This window comes from Vulpes lagopus, chromosome 4 (assembly GCF_018345385.1).
Source record: "Vulpes lagopus strain Blue_001 chromosome 4, ASM1834538v1, whole genome shotgun sequence".
In the NCBI taxonomy this organism is placed as follows: domain Eukaryota; kingdom Metazoa; phylum Chordata; class Mammalia; order Carnivora; family Canidae; genus Vulpes; species Vulpes lagopus.
The window spans coordinates 130,713,104-130,734,934 of NC_054827.1; the positions used below are offsets into that span (position 1 = coordinate 130,713,104).

General features: G+C 45.3%; 1 protein-coding gene across 1 annotated transcript in view; it reads left to right on the forward strand.

Annotated features, from left to right (window-relative positions):
• The first annotated feature begins 2,550 nt into the window (after positions 1 to 2,550).
• Positions 2,551 to 21,831, forward strand: part of STK32B (serine/threonine kinase 32B) — a 399,034-nt gene continuing 379,753 nt past the window's right edge. The window contains exon 1 of the mRNA XM_041750994.1: positions 2,551 to 2,731. Coding sequence (XP_041606928.1) covers positions 2,680 to 2,731 — 52 coding nt within the window. The 5' untranslated portion in view covers positions 2,551 to 2,679. The remainder of the gene's footprint in view (positions 2,732 to 21,831) is intronic.

The following is a 21,831-nucleotide window of genomic DNA, read 5'->3' on the forward strand; positions in this document are numbered from 1 at the left end:
CTGCACTTAATGTTCTTGTCCCACACTAGACTTCTAAACTTCAGCTCTAGGAATGCAGACCTGTCTCACTCATGGCTAGGTCTGCCTCCAGCACCTAGCTGGGGCTCGGCCCACAAGAAGTGTTCAGAAAATGCTTACTTGACAAAGGAAGAAAGGGAGGGAATGCTGCTCTGACTCCTCTTTGGGGGAGCCCTCTGCCTTCCCTAACTCTCAGAGCTGGAGCCAGTACCTGCTGTGTTCCAACAGCCTCTTGGGCTTCCTTCTACCAGAACACAAACCCCAATCAGTCTTTGCATGTATGCCTGTTAATGTATGTTCTAGTCAGCTTTCTCTGTGATAATGCTGTAAAACAAACATCCCTCACACCCAAATCTCAGTGGCTTACAAAAACACATATTTTTCAGAGTCATGAGCCTATGCTCTGCTTCAGGATACGTGTAGGGTTCAGGTCTATTGCTTGGATTTCTTATTCTGGAAAGAGAGGATCCCAGGGCCAGCTCTTGTCCTGGTTGAAACCAATAGCACAAGAGAGCTGAAACCTATGTCATCTCTTAAAGCCTTTGCTCATTCAGAACTGGTGCACTGTCACTTCCTCCCATTTACCACTGGCCAAACCTAGTCCTATGGCAAAGCCCCCATTGGTAGTGTGATAGAAGTGGGAAACACCCCTTCATCCCAGAGCCATGGAAAGGATAAGAAGAAAAGGGAGAGTTGTGAGCAGTTAGTTAATAGGTCATTATTAGAGATTATAAATTAACACTTCTGTTGTGCTTATTATGTTTCAGGCACCAACATCAATTCATTTATTTCCCATAATAACCCTAAAAGGGGAAGTACTATTATTACCCCTATTTTATAGATTAACAAACTGAAGCAGGAAGAGGTTAAATAATTTATCTCAGTTAACCTGCTAGAGAGTAGCAGAGTGGGACAAAACCTGAGCACAACAGGGCCCAGATCCCTAGCCTGTGACCATTTCCTCCCCTTGACTCTGGAGGGATATGGAGGCTTATCTCTATTCTGTGTTCAGTCTGTTGCCTAGTGTAGCCTGGCCACTCAGTCAGTGCTTGTTGGCGGAATGAAAGGCAAGAAATGTTTATTGATCATTTATTACAGCCAGGTACTATTACCTGCTTCTGTAAATAGTTTCTGACATAATCCTCACAGCAGTCCTGGGGAGTAACTATCAGTCTCCCCATTTCACAGATAAGGACTCAAAGGCAAAAAAGAGGCTTGTCCCACCCCAAGGCCTGGTGGTTTGGGCCAATTGTAAATCTAGCTGGACCATCTTTTCAGCTTTTTCCTGTTGCCTCTGTTTTTTTTTTTTTTTTCTTTTTTCTTTTTTTTCTTCTGTATTACACAGGGAGACATCCCCTGACCCCCAGCACACCTGCAAGGGAGAGAAAGAAAAGGAAGGAGGGAGGGGGAGGGAAGATGGGGACACAGTCAAAAAGAACCCATGTTTTTTTTTTTTTAACAAAGCACAGACAGTGGCTTAAGGCTCCCAGCAGATGGCAGGATGTGGTCAAAGATCCCCAAAGCCACTCAGGCTGGGCGGGACCGCACCTCGAGGGTAACCTGCGCGTCCCTCAGGGAGGGTCTCCGAGGTTCTGCGCTTGCCCCACGAGCCTCGGGGTGCACCCATCGCACCCAGCACTCCTATCCGGATCTGGACTCCCCAGCTCCCGCTGCGGGGCACCCTCGCACCCCAACCCGAACCCACCCGTTGGTTGGTTTCAGACTCGGCGGAGGCCGTAGGGTTCTGGGGAATCCCGAGGTGCATGCCCAGGCAGGCGCTCCTCTCCTAGGAAGAGAGGCCTGGGGCAAACCACACCTCTCTGGGGCCTCAGTTTCCCCATGTAGAATGAGGGGTACCCTAAACGGAAACGACTTTACTTTCATTCATTAAATATTTAGAAAAACATGAAGAGGAAAGGTGTCTGCTGGAGAACAGGTAGACGCACCACTGCCGCGGGCCCGGCTCCAACGGCAAATAAAGCCCAACGGGGCGCCCTGGGGGCTCCCTTAGCGGCCAGGGCCAGGGCGGACCGGGAGCTGGGTCCCTCCAAACCTCAGGCTACCTGGCCCTAAGACGGGGAGCAGGGGTTCTTCTAAGGGCCGGGTTGGAAGAGGTGTCACAGAGGGCCCCTGGGCCTGGCACGTAGTAGGTGCTCACACGTCGCTTACTGCGCGGGATGGCGGGACGGGGATCGCTCCCGGGCCCCCGCCCCCTGCACTCGCTCGCGTGGGCCCGCCGCGCCCCTCCTCCGGGCGCCCCCCGCCGGGCTGCGCCCGCCCCCCGCACATCCCCTCCCCCTCCCCCCCCTCCCCCCACCCCCCCTCCGCCCGCCGCGCCGCCTCCGGGCCCCGCGCGCTGCAGCCGGCGAGGAGCGCGGCTCGTGGCGCGCGGCGCGGGGAGCTCGGGGTGGCGGGCGGGGCGCCGGGGCGGGGCGGGCGCGGGGGGCGCCGGCTCGAGGGGGCGCGGCGGGCGCGGTCCCGCCCCTGCGTGGCGCTCGGCCCCCTCCGGCTGGCGCGCGGCTGCAGCCTGGGCTGGGCGCTCGCCCGCGCGTCCCGCGAGCGGCTCCCGCGCCCCGGCCCCGCGCCCCGCGCCCCGGCCCCGCGCCCCGGCCCCGCGCCCCGCGCCCGGGCATGTAGCAGCGGCAGGCGCCGCGGCGGAATATGGGCGGGAACCACTCCCACAAGCCCCCCGTGTTTGACGAGAACGAGGAAGGTAAGAGGCGAGGGGCGCACCCCTGCATCCCCGGCGTCTGCCGGCTTCCTCCTGGGCCGCTGCCCCGCGGGCCGGTCGGACTGGGGGTGCAGCCCAGCCCCCTCGGGGAGCGCAGGAGGAGCTGCCTTGGGCGCGAGTCCCGGGGCTGCTCGGTGGCGGCTGCCCCAGCCCAGGTCTCCAGGGCGGGAGGCTCGGGGAGGCGGCCTGCGCCTGTGCCTGTGCGTGTGCATGAGTGTGCATGAGTGTGCATGAGTGTGCATGAGTGTGCGTGTGTGTCCGCGACGCGCTGGCCCCCTGCACGGGCACGTCCCCCGCCGCTCGCCTCCCGCGCCCGGGACAGCCCACGGAAACTTTTCTTGGCCGAACTCCGTGACTCCAGGGAGGGCGTCCCGCCTGCGGCAGCCGCCGGCCGAGGGGTGGTGCGGGTGGTCCGGCCCCACCTGAACTCCAGGGCTGGGCTTCCTCGTGGCTCAGCTCCCCGAGCTCCCTACTTGAACTGGCAAAACGCCTTTTCCATCGCTGTGTGTCCTGGGCAACCCGCTTAACCTCCCTGAAACCTTTGTTTCTTCGCCTACGAGATGAGCCTTAGGACACCACCCGCTGCCTTAGGCTACGGGGTTGTTTGAGGCTTAACCACTGGTAATCCAGTGAAAAGTGCCTTATAAATAAGATCAGTTCAGTATTGTTGGTTATCTGCTAACTCTGCCTTTAAAAGCCTGGTTTCCTAATGCTGTGGGTTCTGCTGCCTTCACCATGCCCCAAAGAAGAGCTAGGATGCACTGAGCACATACTCTGTGCCAGGCACTGGTCTAGGGCTTTAGGTGTGTTCTCTCTCATTCTCACAGCAACCGAAGGAGGTGGATACTTCTGTTGTTCCTTTTTTGCAGTTGAAGAAAGGGATGCGGCCTAGTCACAGGTCCCAAGGAGCAGAGCTGGCTTGGGGGTCGAACAGCCCTGGAGGGAGTGCTTCTCATCACCATCCGGGCATAGGCTTGTGGGCACAGATCATGGTTTCTAGAATGGCAAAGGCTGTGGGTGGTAGTCACATGCTGGTCCAGACAGCCCCTCTCAAAAGGATACGTGAAGACAGCTAACCTAAGTTAAGTGGGTCAGCCCCATTTGGTGCTTTACCCTAAAGGAGTTCCTAGTGTAGTGGCACTGAATAATCCATGACTATCCATGGTGATAAGGATGGTGAGCGGGGCCAGTGCAGACATCTGGGCACCTCTACCACCTTCCTGGTTCTTTAGTCTGGGGCACAGACAGGTGGGGAGTCAGGCATGGACAGAGGAGGGGTAGGCAGGAAGGTGGTGGAGGCCCTTGGGTGTCCCAGGAAGAGTCTGGACACCATGTAGCTGAACCTGTCCCCAGCCAAGTTCACGCTAACTCTCAGCCTCTCCATGGAAGTCAAAGTGATCTTGACACTGAAGTCAGTGTTTGTAGGTGTGCTGTGCTATGGGACAGCCTGCTTGGGGTGGCTCTGGGCCAGGCTTGCCCCTGTGAAGCACTTCTGTCCTTCAAGGTTACACTCAGGGCCGCTCAGATCCTAGGAGAAGATATATACTCATTGACAGGTGGAAAGCTTGACTTGCGTCAAAACCCTTCTATTTGCAACAAGTCGGGACTCTCCTGTTTTGGTCAAGGCATCTGCATTCGTCTACTCAGGCTGTTGTAACACAAGACCACCAATGCTGAAACGACAGAATTTGTTGTTGGTGGTGGCTTCAACAACAGAAATTTGTTTTCTCTCTGTTCTAGAGGCCAGAAGTCCAAGATTGAGGGGCTGTCAGGGTTGGTTTCTGGGGAGGGCTTTCTTCCTGGCTTGCAGATGGCCAGTCTCTCCTTGTGGCCTCCCATGGCCTTTCCTCTGTGGAGGAGCTAAAGAGAGCACTCTGGCGTCTCCTCCTCTTCTATGAATATCCGTTCTGTCAGATTAAGGCTCCGCCCTTATGACCTCACTTAATATCTCTATTCAGGCCCCATCTCCAGATGTAGTCACACTGGAGGTTAGAACTTCAGCATAGAGTTTGGAGGTGGCAACCAGAGCCCTTAGAGGGAGCCTTTTCGTGAAAGCCACCGACTCCCTTCATAGAAGAAAGCACAAACTTCCATATCACCTCCAATTATAGGGATTGGGTTCCTGGTTCTAGCCTGGATCAAAGGTTGTACTTTAGGTAATTTTTTTTGAATATATTTTTTTAATGGAGTTCAATTTGCCAACATATAGTATAACACCCAGTGCTCTTCCCGTCAAGTGGGTAATTTTCTTAGCATTTTCTTTGTCTCATTTGCAGAGAAATTTGCCTCCCTTATATTGACAGCTGTCTCTATCCTCTATCCCAGAAAACATGCTTTAAAATGTTAATTGGCACAATAGTTACATCCGTGTGGCCAACCTTTGGATTTTCCTGCTGCCGTTCCTCGTTCCCAAAGCATATTGGATCCAAGGTTAACTGCCTGTTTCAGGGTTCTTAAAGTACAAGGTGAGGACTTGCCTCATTTTGCCAGCTTCCAGGCCAGTGAAACATTAACTCGTTTGATTTTGCCAGCGTATCCTCATATATTTTCCTGTGCAAGTAAAGCACTGTGATTTGCCACCAATGGATTCATTTATTCTATAGGCATTTTCTGATGATCTTTTTTGTGCCCATCCCTGTGGAAGGCAACAGGAATATTCAGGAGATGAAGGCAAAAATCCTAACCCTCAGGGAACTCCCAGAGTAAATACATAACTCAGGACAATGCAGGGAGCTCAGAGAACTATGGTAATCTAGAGGAGGGTCCTTAACCCAGGGCAGGGAGGAGGGGCAGAGAAGACTTCCTCTTAGCGTGGAGTCTTGTGCAAGTGGCAGGTGTTTCCACTAAGGAGGAGTTGGTAGAGAAGGGAAGGGTGTGTTAGAAGGAGGGGACAGAATGTGCAAAGGCAGATAGTAAAGAGTAAGCAGGGATCACTGAGGGGAGGACATGGAGGGCGGTTAGTACTCCTGCAATGTGGAGTGTGTGGCTGGAAGGCACGGGGGTGAACCCCAAGTGCTGGACCAGCCTTAAAGGGCCAAGTGGCCACGTGTTTGGACTCAATTGCATAGGCATCTGGAGTTGCTGAAGAATTTTAAGCAGGGGAGTGACATGGTCCAGTGCACGAACATGCTCTCCCAAACCGGAGGTGTTGGGTAGTTGAAGATGCAAACACCTACCTGGGCAAAACAAGTCTGGTTTGTAAGTGATTTAATACTAAACCCTAGCTGAAAGTTTGCATTGCATGGCTGTATCATGCCCATCTACCTCCTAATGGCAAAAGTTTAACCTGCATCCAGGTAATATTAACAATTAACTTCCTGATGCGGTGCATGGGCTCCTTTTCGTACCTGATTGGGAATCATCACAACTCAGCCTGGGGAGGTCTCAGAATCTGCATTTTTCTAGAGAGGTAATTGAACTGAGGACCCCAGGAAAAGCCCACAGCCTGTGTGTGGATGAGCTGGGACTCACACCCAGGTCTGTTGAACTCCAGAGGCAGCACCTAACCGCGCTCTCCCTGCTGCCTCTGGAGGCCTGGGGCAATTGTAACTGCCCCAGACACGTGTGGCCCCGCAGAATGAGCCCAGCACTCAGGCCAGGCTCCACCACCCCACCCCACGGGGCTCTTTGCACAGACCTTGACAGGAAGATTGTAACAATACATTCTGACAGCACTTGCTCGTTTGCAGGAATCACCTCACATGCCATCTTCAAAAAGCATTTGTTGGGCAGTCCCATCATAATCCAACCTCTGGGAATGAAAGCAAAATCCTCTCCCTTTCCAAATTCGTGTCAAAATTGCGTTTAAGTTGTTTCTCCCCCACACTGTCCTTATTCACATCTAGACATTTTTATATAATCGGACACCTGCTGCAGATCCAACGATTTCTGCCTTTTCTCTTAGTATTGTATTTAAAGTGGCTCAGGTTGCTATGGTGTCTTCAAATCAATATTTTAATGGGCTGTAATATGCCATCACCACGGACTATTGTAATTTACTTAAATATTTTCTTATTGTTAGACATTTAGGCTATTTTCATTATTCCATCTTTATAAATAATCTGCTTGAAAATATTGTGCATTTTCCCCTTCTTTTAAAGGAATTCCTGGGACGCCTCAGTGGCTCAGTTGGTTAAGTATATGACTCTTGATTTCAGCTTAGGTCACGATCTCAGGGTCTTGAGATCAAGCCACGCATCGGACTCTGTGCTGCGTGTGGAGCCTGCTTAGGATTCTCTCTCTCCCTCTCCTGCTTGTGTGTGTGCAGGCACGTGCATTCTCTCTCTCTCTCTCTCTCTCTCTATCAAATAAATACATTTTAAAAAATAAAGTGCAAGGGGAGGGATTATTGGATCAAAGGGATTGAATATTTTTTAGGGTTCCAAAAACATAGTCATAAATTATGTTTCCAAAGGGTTTTTATCAATGTTCTATAGATTTATGGCCGACATCCACACATTTGGGGGTATTGATTTAACAACCTCATCACCAGTTCTGGGTATTCACATTTTAGAATGTCATACGTTAAAGGGTCGTTTAAAATAAGTGTTATTTCCACAGTATTATTGGACCAGGTAACTTGATGTGTGGCTTAGAACATGAAAACATCTTCTTGGTCTAAGAAAATCTACAAAAGTTGCTTTCCTCTGGAAAGATTCAGACACCCAACACAATTAAATAATTACCCCTTAACATTGTAGTCATGCTTCACCTGGAGACAGTCTCTTGAACCTGAGGTGTCTCTGTCATTTGTGATTCACAAAGTATCTGACATCTATGCTGCAGGGTTCACCCTCGATTTTGCCTCAACTCTTTTAGTACTTTAGGCAAACTCATTCATGTTACATCTTGGTTTCCATACTTGTAACACTTGTGGTTTGAACATAAGGTTAAACCAAAACTATCCTGAGGTGGCTCGGAATTGCATGGAATATACTTTGCCCTTATAATGAGAGTCTGTACAGAGGTAGAAAGTGGACAGATACCATGTAAGGGATGTGGGTTTAGGGGGTTGGTGTTCATACCCGTATCAGGCATCTGCATATTTAGTACAGGAGTCTAGGATGTAAAACTTACATTTTGAGATCCAGGCCTTATTTGAAAATGCGTTTTGTCTTCTACATGGGGGTAAGGGATGCTTAAGAAAATAGCCATAAATCAGTATGAGATTGTTTAGTGGAACTGAGTGCTAAGATCATCTCTACTTTTCAAAAGTCATAGAAAATAAGTATGATTTTTATAAGCTTAAAGCTTGTGTCAGTCATCTCTATAAAGTCAGACATATGTATACAAACTACTGTATTCCGCTGATTCTAATGCATTTATTTTTCCGTGTTTTAGCTCTCTGATACTGGGATGCAGTTTCGCCACTGTGGTATTTGTGATGTGGTTTCATTATTTGCATGTGGTTATTGCTGTTCACACTAGCGTGATATATAATAGGTCGGAAAGAGCTTTTTCAAGTGATTAGAAAGAGACACAGTGTAGACTAATTGGCAGCATTTCCTTCTTGGTGATACACAAAACAAAGGTGTGTTTAATGTGGATGCCATCCGAGATTAGGTGCAAAGTGGCGTGGTAGATGAGCCTCCTTCTGTTAATCAACACGAAGTCTTTTAAAGGGAATTTTAATTGGCTCTGGTCACTTCTCACAACCTCCATCACTATCATCTGGTCTAAGCTATGGTCATATGTTCTGCTTAGATGATTACAGTAGCCTCCATAACTGGTTTCCTTGCTTTTGCTATTCCCCCACTTAGCGTCACCTCAATGCAGCACCAGAGTGATCCTATACCAATGTGTGTGGGGCATGTCATTCCCTGCTCAACCTCCTCTCCTGCCCCAGTAGCAAGTAAAAGCAGAAGTCCTTAGAAATGCCCATCAGGCCTGGCCTCTCTGTCTCCATCTCCTTCCTTTCTCTGGCCTCCCTGCCACCCCTCAGACACCTGGGCAACCCTCCTCCGGTAGCCTGGCACCTGTTTCCCAAGCCTGCAGTGCTTCTCCCCCACAGCCCACTCCTTTACCTTTGCCGAGTCTTCACACAAATGTCACCTTCCTTCTGAGGCCTTCACTGACCACCCTACTTTCAACGGCACTCCCAACCCACCTTCCTGGCCTTGCTTTGCAATTCACAGCAACTATCATCATCTATCATACTTTATATTTTACTTATTTCCTTAGATTTAGTTTGTCTTCCCCCAGGTGATCACAAACTCCCTTAAGGTAGAGATTTGGTGGGATTTATTCACTGCTGTGTGCCCAAGGCCTAAAAGAACACCTGGGACACAGAAGATGCCCAATACATTTTTGAAGGATGAATGAATAAGTGAATGAGTGAAGGTATACATCTGGTGGAAGCAGGTTCTCAACAGTGTCATCAGGAATCTGCCTCCTTGGAGTCTCTGCTCTCCTTTGTGTGGCTTACGGGCTGGCTGTCTCATCATTGGGCCCCTATGATCTGGAGGCTCAGGGCCTTAGAGCTCTGAGGATGGACAAGGGAGAATCTTTCTTTTCATAGTCATGTCAGAAAGCAATCCCAGTGTTCATTCTGATCAGTTCTGGTTAAGTCCTGAGCATTCTTTAACCAATCACCAGATCACCATGACTGATCTGTGTGGCTAGGCTGGGTCGACTGCCCACCCTCCGATCCCAGGGATGGAGTTGACGCTACTAGAGGCATGTGGAATAAGGAAGTCTATGAAGCGTTCTCCCGAGGAGTACTGGGGAGATCAGGAGAAGAAGGGTAAGTGAAACAAACAGAAGCACCCACAGCAGTACCTGCTTTACCGTGTTCCTTGAAACCTGGCTTAGAACCCTTTGGCTCATCTCACGTAGTCATTTGATTACATGTCCATCTTCTGCACTAGACTGAAACCTCCAGAAGATCAGCAAGCATTTCTGTTCCACCTTTGTGTCTGCCAAGCCTCGGACGGGCCAGTGAAGGCACACAGCAGCTAATGGTTGAATGAGAGGTGAAAGCAGTCCTTAGTGGGGTCAATTTCCTGCATTCCTCCAGATCCAGAGGCTATTGAGAAGCAAATGCAGAAAGTTCACCCTTATCACCACTAAAGTTGGTTTGGAGACAGTGCCTTGGATTGGAGTCCAGGATGACCTTTCAATTGCTGTCCCTCAGTTTCACCGTTGGGAGCTTACTTGGGCAGACTGGAGTCTACAGAGTGGATTCTGTACTGCCAACATCTCGGCAGCTCCCTGTTATGGTGCACAGAGAACTCCTGAGAAATTTCCCCAAATGTAAGGATGAATGGGTCTCAAAGGCTTGTATGTCATGATGCGGGATATCCCTTCTCTTGCCTCTGAGAGAGAAGGTGGAACTTGTTTCCACTGTTTTCTGGGTAAGACAAAATTCCTGATTTATGGGACAGCAGAAGGGTAGAGAGAAGGGAGGTGGCCTTCCCACAATATGAGCTGGAGTGAAGAGGGTGTTAAGATGGAAACAGGATTTATGTTGAGTCTTGAGGGAAGGGTTTAAATGCCTTATGAGAAAAAGGATGGGTATTTTAGGAGGATCAAACAGCATAAGCTAGCACTGAGCTTAGGCATATTCCTGAGAGAATTGGAAGGAACAAAATATTCTTAGCAATACTCACTTGTCTAAAATCTGGGCTTGGAGCAATTGCAGATGGAGATGGAGACACTGCTCTAGAAAGAGCAGCGAGGGTCCCGACAACCCCAGGGGAATAGTCCCATGCAGAAAACAAAGGGGCTTAGTCTCCTTTGCAGTAAATCTCGGAGTTCCTCAAGACTGAGCCCTTGGGCCTCTTGCTCAGCCCTCTCTCCTGTCTCCCTGCTCATCTTATCACCCCTGCATGCTCAGTCACCGGGCATCAGTACCGGTGCAGTCAGGAGACAGAAGCCACACTGGTTTTCAGAAAGAGAAAATGCAATACAAAGAATTCATCTAGTAAAAAGGCTAACTATGAAAAGGAGAGAGAGAAGACTCTAGGAGTACAGAAGTAGCAGCTCCAGCAGAACGGCTGCTCCTTGCAGGGCTGAGGGTGAGGGAGCAGGGAAGGAACTCAAGACCTGGAAGAGAACCACCCCCACCCTCGTCCGGCCAGGCTGTGTTTCAGATCTCTTTGGAGAGGGCCTGGTGGCCAGAGGAACAGGCAGCTACTGGGGGGCAGAGGAACTTTCCAGAGGGTGCAGCTCGTCCATGAGTGCCGCTGAGGGGAGGTTCACTGGGCCCCCTGCACACCAGCCCGCTGACAGGTGGACCAAGGGCTGGAAGAAGGGAAGGGCCCTTCCTGCTGGTCTGGCAGTGCCTCTCACGCCCTCTGTTGGCAGTGCGCGGTGTGAAGCCAGCTGCAAACAGCAGAAATGTGTTGGGGGTCCTGCCCCAGCATCACAAAGCAGTGGATTTGGAGCTGAAGATCATATATTAATAACTGGTATGTGTTTCTTTTTCTTAACAGTGACTCAGTAATTTATTTCCTTCATTAATATTTCTCCTCTGGTCTCCAACTCTATGTTTCTATATTTCTATATGTAATTCCACTTGGATGTCTTCTGTTTCTATATTTCTATATGTAATTCCACTTGGATGTCTCAAAAGAATATCTCAAGTTCAAAACAACCTTAGGGTGCCTGGGTGGCTCAGTCGGTTGAGCGTCTGACTCTTGATTTTGGCTTAGGTCATGGTCTCAGGGTCATAAAATCAAGCCCCAGGTGGGCTCTGTGCTCAGCTAGGAGTCTGCTTGTTCCTCTACCTCCCCCTCTGCTCCTCCCTGTGTGCAATCTCTCTCTCTCTCAAATAAAATAAAATCTTTATTTATTTTAAAAGTTTTATTTATTTATTCATGGGAGACACACAGAGAGAGGCAGAGACATAGGCAGAGGGAGAAGCAGGCTCCCTGCCGGGAGCCCAACGTGGGACTCAATTCCAGGACCCTAGGATCACGACCTGAGCCAAGGGCAGATGCTCAACCGCTGAGCCACCCAGCTATCCCTAAAATAAAATCTTCCAAAAACAAACAAAAATCCCCCCAAACCCTTGAAGTAACCTCAAACTCATGTGATTCCAGAGTTTCCCAGCTTAGTGTATAATACCATCATCTATCCAGCTGCAGAGGCCAAAATATTTTGGGTTTTCTTCAGCCATTGCATCTTCCTTTCCCCCATAAGTCCAATGAGGCATCTGGCTGTGTTGGTTTTACCTTCTAAATTTCTCCAAATCATTCCAGCCACCATCACTGCCACCTCCACCCTGTTTGGCTTGGTCATCTCCCACTCATCCCTCATCCTTCTTCAGGGTCCCTTATCTGATTCCCAGCCTGGGTCAAGACTCCTGCCCCCCTCAAACTACCTAATGCTCCTTCATTTCATTTATCACAGGGCTAATTCTGCATTTATTCATTGTGAATACTTCATTTGTGTCTGTCTCCCCCATGAGATGGTAGTCTCTTTGAGCACAGGGCCCATGGCTCTTGTAGTGTCTTGTCCAGGTCCCACTGCTTTACAAAATGTCTGTCCTCATAACTACTTGACCTTGAGCAGTTTTCAGAAAACACAGGGAAAAATAACTGTGTAGCGTAGGAAAGGTAATTGGTTCCTTCCCGGTGTCAGAAGAAAAATGCTGTAAGAGAGGTATGGTTAACTGGGGATGTTGTGGCTTGGAGATGTTAACTCAGTGTCTTGGGTAGTAACCTTGTGGCACTGTCACTTCTCTTTGTGTACCTGGAAAGCTCTTTCCCTCATCCCAGTCTTTCCCCAGCTCCGTCATTGGCATCCCACCTGGGGAATTTTTTTTTTTTTTTTTTTACTACAGCCCTATATCCCTGCACTGTTATTTATTTAATACTGTTTTCTCTCTTGATTGATTTTACGTTAACAGAACCTTTTACCAAGGAGCTTTCTATTTCCAGCTCAAATTGAAAATGGATGGAGACTTCTGTAAATAGGAAGCAAGCTAAAGTAAAGTAAGGTAGATGCAAAATAATGATGTTCATTGTGGCCATGTGTACCTTTTTTTAGACTCTTTGCTTGTGACTTGTTCAGTGGGTATTTTTTGAATAGGTGTATAGTGGATGAACTGTCAGTGGTGTGGACGGTGGTTGTGTGGATGCAGGGCTTGCCTGGCTCAGGTGCTGGCCTATGTGTGGGAAGCTAACAGCAGGTTCCCGAGGACATGCGAGCACCACACTTTGGCTCCCATGCTAGAGCTGCAGCCGATGCTGTTTCAGCCAGTTCCCCTTAGAGATGGGCATGGGCCCCCCTGCCCGGCTTTATCATGGAGTCTTCCAGTGGGGCAGCCCCTTACCTATCACAGTGGTTAAGAGCACCAAAAATGCTGTAAGAAAGGTATGGTTAACTGGGGATGTTGTGGCTTGGAGATGTTAACTCAGTGTCTTGGGTCAGACTGCCTAGGGCTCCATGCTGGCTCTGCCACCTGCTAGGTGGGTGACCTTGAGTAAGTTTCTTTTCCTCCCTGTCAGTTTCCTCCTCTGTAAAATGGAGATTAAATGGGCCTTACTTTATAAAGCGTATTGAGGAGTAAGTGAGTTACTCTATGTGAAATCCTTACTACATACTCTGGCACATAATAAAGACAGTGCTAGGCGAAGTTTACTAAGTAAAATTACATTTTGTGACTGAGGGAGGTCACTGCAAAGAGGTTAAAAGCAGAGATTTGGGAGTTACCATAGGGTCAGTCTCTGATTTGTCTGTGTATTGTCTATGTAACTGCAGGCTGGCAACTTCACCTTCCTAAGCCTTAGTTTCCTCATCTTGAGAATGGGGATATGACTACACGGTTGCCACGGGAACAGAGTGAGGTGATGTTGGCACATGGCAGCGTAAGATAGGTCATGTATGTAGAGGGGTGTCGGATGAGAGCCACTCTTTCCTGAGCCCAAAGAAGGAGGTGTTCTGACTTCCCCCAGGCTAATTGCCAGGCCTTGCTGTCAGGAGGTTCCTTCCCATTTCATTCTCCTAGGAAACAGACTGTTCCGACAGACTCTGCTCTCCCTCAAAGCTTCCTTGCCCGACTCCTTATTACATCTGTGTGGAAGGGCAGGGCCTGTTTTTAGCAGCTTGACTCTGGCAAGTCATGTGGAACAGTGACTGGGGAGCGGGTGTCCTTTTGCTATTGGTCAGTGTCATTGATGTGGATCAAGCTGCCTTTTGAGTCTTGTGTTGGCTAAATCCTTACAGAGAGCCTATGGACTGGAGTGGGGTTTTAGGGAGAATTAGATATTGGGCTGCTGTCTTAGAAAATGTCCATCCCTTTGGCATTTGAGGGGAAAGAATAAAAAGTTTTCTGGATGCTTCATGTCATGGATTGAATTGAGTCCCCCAAAATCAGTAAGTTGAAGCCTAACCCACAGTACCTCAGAACATGAGCTTATTTGGAGACAGAAATGCAACGAAGTTAAGATGAAGCCATTAGCATGGGTCCTCATCCAATAGAAAAGGGAAAATTGGGACACAAAGACAGACACACACACAAGAAGAATGCCATGTGAACATGAAGACAGAGATTAGGACTTTCCATAATGCATCTACAAGCCAAGGAACACTGAAAATTGCAGGCAACACCCCAGGAACTAGGAGGGAGACAAGGAACAAATGTTCCCTCACAGTCGCAGAAGAAACCAACCCATGATGGCATCCCTTGATCTTGGATTTATAGCCTTCAAAACTGTGAGGGGATAAATTTCTGTTGTTTTGAGGCTTCTGTTCTGTGGTATTTTGTCAGGGTATCCCTGGGAAAAAAATATACCTAGTTTTACCATTATATAGTAACTTCAATGTGTCATTTCAGATGAGGCCCCAAACTAGGTCTGGGAAGTGTTTCCAGAAAAGGCAACTTTTGAGACCCATCCTGAGGGAGGGACAAGTAACAGAAAAAGGGTAAATAATGTAAGGTGGAAGGAAACTGGGAAGATGGTGCGGGAAAAGGCTCTTTTGGGCAGAGGGGGCTGCATGTATGGAGGCAAGTTGGGCAGAGAGAATTGGAAGGGATTCAGTACCCCAGAGTTAATGGGGAGCAGGTGTGATAGGGGAGGGGGACGGCAGCCTTAGAGATGAGACAGGAGACTGAGGCCAACACCAGACATTCAAGAACCTAGAATGTCACGCTATGTGTCTCAGCTCAGGCTGTTGCAAAAAATAACCCACACCAGGGGCTTAAACAACAGACATTTATTTCTCATGTTTCTGGAGGTGGCAAGTCCAAGATCAAAGTGTTGATGAGCATTTGCTTTGTGTTTGCAGACAACTGTTTTCTCAGTGTATATTCACCTGGTGGAGAGAGAGGGAGCTCTCGTCTCTTCCTCTTTCAAAGACACTGATCCCATCCTAGGGCCCCAGTGTTCATGACCTCATCTCCCCCTAGTTACCTCCCAAAGGCTCCACCTCCAAATACCAGCCCACTGAGGGTCAGGGTTCCAGTATATGAATTTTGTGGGGGCACAGTACACACAGGTCTGTAACATTGAGGAATTTTGACTTCTATTCTCAGTCGACAGGGCTGGCTACCTAATTTGTGGGACTCAGTATGGAAGAAAAATGGGTAGGGGGTGGGGAGTGTCCCTTGTGCAAGAATCACAAAACTGCCATTGGAGGTACAAAAATATAAAGCTTTTTTCTTTCTCCCATGGTCTCTCTCTCTCTCTCCATTTGTCATGGTGTTGTTGTTTTTTTTTAATTTGCTATTTAATAGCATTCTAGGCAAACAGTATTTAAAATTTTAAATTATCATGGAAAGAATATTGTGCAATGCCGGTTTTAAATGCAAATACAAGAGCACTTAACTCCCGTGTGGAATTGCCAGATCACACAATTCATATTTCAAAGCACATGCACGTACACGTATTTCCAGAACAGAGGAAATGCTATGCAAAATGAACTCAGCTGTTTTAATTTCTCTCCTTGATATGTGCACGTGTGCCAATGCTCTCTACCTTCAGCTTACTAATGAGTAAGGAGAGAGAGAGGGGAAAAGGAACTTTGGTTGTCCTATCTTTTCCTTTCCTTCTGTGTCTTCAATTCAGCATCAATGATCAGCTTACACAAGGATGTACCTCAGGGAAGAGGGTATCATAGGTCCTTCATGCTCCATGCTCCATAGAATGTCACTGCCCCTCATTACTCAGGTGTAGACAAAGCCCATCTACTTGGGACTTACTGAACCTGCACACATTGTGGTTTCCACCTGAATTCTCTGCTTGTGGAGCATTACAGAGGAGTGGGGGCTGCACATGTTGGGTGCATAGCCTTGGCTCATGCACATGTGCCAGTGTAATCCCTTAGGGAACAACATTTCAGGGATAAAAGACAGCCACGTCTGGGTGTTAAACCAAGTGCAGGGCCCTTCTGAGCACCGAGCTCTGTTTAACTGCTCAGGTTGCACTTCCAGGAAGCTGGCCCTGTTAGTAGAAGATGAAAAGACACCAAAGTTTAATCTGGAGGGTGATGTCACTAGGTTTTCATTTTAGAATGATTACGATACCTGCAGAATGCAGAGTAGGTTGGCAGGGGGAGAAACTGGTGTCTAGGAAGGCATTATAAAAATCCACAAGAGGGATCCCTGGGTGGCTCAGTGGTTTGGCGCCTGCCTTTGGCCCAGGGCATGATCCTGGAGTCCCAGGATCGAGTCCCGCATCAGGCTCCCTGCATGGAGCCTGCTTCTCCCTCTGCCTCTTTTTCTGTGTCTCTCATAAATAAATAAATAAAATCTTAAAAAAAAATCCACGAGAAAGGGAGGAGGTTCATAAATGTCCACAATTGGATATATTTGCATAAATATGTTACTTTAATCACTGTATATTGATGTACATGTAAACAAAAATATGACTCAAAGTGCTTTACAGATCTTCCGGTCCCATCACCCTATGGAAAATACCAGTGAGTTCCTACTTATAGGTGATACAGCTTATCAAATTCAACGAAATCATGGTGCAGCAGGATTTTCTGCAGTTCACTTAAGTGGTATAAGAAATTTATGAATTCCATTTAAAATGTAATTATTTTTAAGCTCACTTTTTAAACAAAATTGAAAAGTCGCTGCATGTCATATTTAATAAGTTCCAACACAGTTTCTTAACCCTCCTCTCTAGAGTATAATTACTCGATCAATCTTCCCGGAGAATCAAAGGGAGCTTAGTGGAACACACCTTTCATGCATTAAACCAGAATTATGCTTGCTTTGGATTTACATTTGAAAGTGATTTGCATTGGCATTTTATTTCTTCCAGAAAATAACAAATGTTTCTGTTCTTTCCTAGGTATCATGATCTTAAACTGAGGTTATAAATCTTTCAGAGCTATTATTTGCCAATCCCTTTAATTTCTGTGGTGTGGTGGGTGGGGAGAGAAAGAAAACTATGATTTAGGATTATTTTTCTTTCTTTTTTTTTTTTTAAGATTTATTTATTTATTTGAGAAAGCAGGCATGCACCCATGAGCAGGGGGGAGGGGCAGAGGGAGGAAAACTCAAGCAGACTCTGCTGAGTGCAGAGCCTGACCCGGGGCTCACTCCCATGACCCTGAGATCGTGACCCTGACCTGATCCAAAATCAAGAGTTTGTTGCCCAACAGACTGAGTCACCCAGGCACCCTGGATTATTTTCCTTTCTCAGCCAGCAAATAAGACAGAAGATCAGGCCCTGGTATGCAGGTTGGCAATTTGGTTTGCTTTTTGGCTCACCCCTCTGGGTTGCCCCTGTGTGGGATGTACCCACTTCTCATCTTGCTGGATGCATTTATTTATGTGTTTGTAAGTAATGGGAACATTGTGTTAGATTTTGGTATAGATTTCCGGTTAAGGCCAATAGGGCAGAGGGTCTCGAATATGAGGTTGTTTGAGATGGGGTGGAAGAAATACTATTTAAATTACCACCAGTATATTGTTTGCCGACAACTAATTCAGTTTTTCCCCTAGGCTCAGCCTCCACCCTGCAGACTGAAATTTTCAATTGTTAACCCAACTCAAAGGTTGTATAAAGATAGCTAGTAGGACCCTTATTCTTAGTACCTCTCAGTTGAGCTCTTGCTTTTCTGCCTCATCCTCAAATCTACTCCTTCCTGTCTTCCCAACTTCAGCAAATAGCATTGCAAATACCATTCTTCCAGTTGCACAGCCCAAGACATCAGAGTCATCCTTGACTTTTCTCTTGTTGCGCATTACACCTGCCCCCTGACCTATAGTCCTCCTCTTCCTGTGCCTATGTTCTCATCTTTCACGCCCACCCTTTCAATACCAAGACACTGAGAAATCTAGAGCAGGAGTCTACAGAGACGTACCTCTTTCATTTGTCAGAGGCTCCCACTCCCAGTTCTGTTCAATTTTAGTTTTTAGGAACTTATTGAGGCTTACTTCGTATGTCTTGGCATCTAACATACCTTAGTAAACTTGCCATATACTCTTGAAAAGGACATGTATAGTGCTTGCTGCAGTGTTCTATGAGTCACTTGGGGATGTTCAAATCTCATATATCCTTAATGAGTGCTGCTACTTTTCTAAAATAAATAATTACTGAGGGAGGAGTGTAAACATCTCTATATGATTGTGAATTTTTCTGTTCTCTGCAGTTTTGAAATATTTTAATAGATGCACGTAAGTATTGTTTTGTTTTGATGAAATGATGTATTTATCATTATGAGATAATCTTTATCCCTGGAAGTACTGCTTGTTTTGAATTCTACATGGCTGTGATTAATATAGTCACAACAATTTTTAATGCTTAGTGTGTATGTCATAATCTTTTTCCATCCTTTCATTTTCAATTTCAGTTTTCTGTGTCTTTGAATTTAAGCATCAATTTAAACAGCTTATGGCTGAATCTTTTTGTTTTCTCTGAAAAACTTTTAATTGGAGTGTTTAGTTCATTTATGTTTAATATAATTTTTGATGAGGTTGGGTTCAATTCTGTGACCTTGATAATTATTTGTCCCCCTTGTGTTTTGCTCTTTTTTTCCCTTTTGTATTTTTTGTTCATCTAGTATTATTTTAATATTGCATTCTATTTTGATTATTGGTTTCTTAGCTAAACCTCTTTATGTTTTTAAGTAGTTGCTGTAGGGATTACAATATATATATTCTCAACTTATCACGGCCTAATTTGAATTAATATATCACTTCTATATAGTGTTAGAGTCTTACAACAGTATAATTCTATTTCCCCTTGTTTTATCATACGTTTTTATGTATACATATGATATAGTTCTTACTTTTCTTTGAATATAAATTTTATAAGAAAAGAAAATTATTTTGTTTGCCCACATATATACTGTTTTTGGTGTTCTAGGTTACTTCCTGTAGATTCAGAGTTTTACCTTATATCATTTACTTTCTGCTTAAAAAATTGCCATTACCCTTCTGGTAATTCAGGTCTGCTAACAACAATTCATTTTTACTTTTATTTAACTAAAATATCTCTTTCTCCTTCAGTTTTGAAAGGTATTTTCATAGACACATAATCCTAATTGATAGTTTTTTAGCAATTTAAAGTTATCATTCCATTATCTTCTTGATTCTTGTTTCTGATGAGAAGTCAGGCATCATTGTTCTGTATCTAATATACTTTTTAAAAATCTCTGTTTGCTTTGACAATGTTTCCTTATTTTTGTCTTTCATAGTTTGCCTGTGATGTGCCAAGATGTAATTTTCCTTGTATTTATTCTGCCTAGGGTTCATAGAGTCTGTTGGATTGTCGATTGATGTTTTAAATCAAATTTGGAAAATTTTTGCCCAGTATTTTTTTTTTTTTAATTTTCCACTCTCTTTTCTAGCACTCAAATAAGGTGTATGTCATACCACTTGATACCATTCCACAGATTGTTGGGACTTTGTTCATTTTTTTTTTTACATGTGTGTTAAATATATTTTATTGCTTTGTTTCAGTTCTGATATTTTCCCATTGCTCTGTCTTCAAGTTCGCAGATATTTTCTTCTGCATTATCCAGTTTACTCTTCCTGTTAAATGAATTTTAAAATTTACGATATTGTATTTTTCAGTTTTAGGATCTTCATTTGCTTTCCCAAATTTTCCATCTTTCTTCTGAAATTCCTCCTGTGATTGTCCACCATTTTCATTTTTCCCTTATAAATTTTTTTAACAATTCTGCCAATTTCAACATTTTACTTGTGTGTGTCCATTTCTGTGGACATTGTTTTTTAGACTATGGGACCCATTCTCTTGTTTCATTACATACCTAGTAATTTTCTTTTTATGTTAGGCATTATAGATGATACATTGTAGAAAATACATGTAAAACACTAAACTCATCCCAGGCACAATAGATAATAGCTAGCATTATTATTTTAGAATGTTTTATGAATACTACACCATTTTATTCAATTAAATTTTTATTTTAGATGCCATATTTTTCAATTCTAGGATTTCCACTTAGTTACTTTCTTCCTCTGAAGAGTGTGAGTTTTGTTCCATCACGACAATAAACTAATGGTAGTTCATTTTGCTCTTCAGAGTTTTGATTTTAGGCTGTGTTAGGATGGGTATCTTTTGTTTTACTTTTCATCATAGAGTATAGCCTTTCATGCTGGGACTTGGTACTTAATTTTACTGGACTTAACTTTGAACTCCAAACTTTGTGTCCTCAATTCTGGAAAGATTCTGAAATGTCTGCTCATCTCTTCCCCTGTACTTTCACTGGGCTCATTGGAGTCTCACTCTACCCAGGTTGAGAATCCATGTTGGGAGTCAACCAAGGACTCTAAGCAGAATTTGTAGGGACATTTTGGGGCATTACAATTAATTGCATCCTTTTGAGTTATTTCTTTGGTATAAATTTCAGGTGTGATTATTGAAATAAAGAGTTTGAATGGGGGATCCCTGGGTGGTGCAGCGGTTTGGCGCCTACCTTTGGCCCAGGGCGCGATCCTGGAGACCCGGGATTGAATCCCACGTTAGGCTCCCGGTGCATGGAGCCTGCTTTTCCCTCTGCCTGTGTCTCTGCCTATCTCTCTCTCTGTGTGACTATCATAAATTTAAAAAAAAAAAAGAGTTTTAATGTCTTTAGAACTTTATAACTCATAAGACATTGACATTCCAGAACATTTGTCTTAAGTTTTATTGCCAGAGAAGAGCATAAGTATAGCAGTTTTACCAGAATTTCTCTCCAAAAAGTGTTAGCATTGTTATATTTGTTTTTTTAAATTTAGTAGATTTGAAATGGGACTTGAGAATCTCATTAACGTCCATGATATTGATTCCTGAGAAAAATGAACCTCTCTTTCATGTCTTTATTCACAATTTATATGTCCTCTGTGAAAATTGCCTTTTTGTTTGCCCATTTTTTCTGTTTTTTTTTATTAAAAATATATCTAAATAGGCTCTTAATTTATTTAAGCTATTATTAGCCTTTTGTCCAATTTTTTTTTCTTATCCTTTTTAGGATTAGCTTACCATTGGATAAATTGAATGTTAACCCAATTCAGTATATTATAACCCAACCAGTATATCTGGTATATTATTTCAATTCCTTTTACAGTTAATACATGCTCATTATAGATATATTAAAAAGTTTAGAAAACTTGAAAGTATTGCCAATAATCTTTGTTTTGATGAATTTCCTAGTGTTTTCTTTCTGAGCACAGGGATTCCTACCCTTTCCCTCTTAGACTGAAAATGCCATTTTTATTCCACTTTTCACTTAAATGTCACATAAGCTTTTTCTAATCTTTTAATAAATATTTATTACCGTGCCTCTACTTTGTATGGTGCAAGGTTCCATGAAGCTACAAATTTGCTTAATTTTATCAGTTTTTGCTGCATAGCATATCCACCCATCATTCAAATAAGTACAGCAATAAACATTCAGAATTCTTGTTCACATTTCTGAGGCCAAGGCTGGAGATGCAGAGGCAATATGGTCCAGGTCCTCATGGTAATAGCAGAAGTGCCAGAGGTCAAACTCAACTGTGCAAGTGCATTTCATACTTCTGCTTGGATGACATCTGTTACATAACATCTACTGGCTGAAGAAAGTCACATGACCAAGTGAACCCAAAGTCAAGAAGTGAGGGTACATTCTGCTAACCATGAAGCCATGGCACCCATATGTATGTACAATGTGACTATGAGGGAGTGATAAATTGGAAC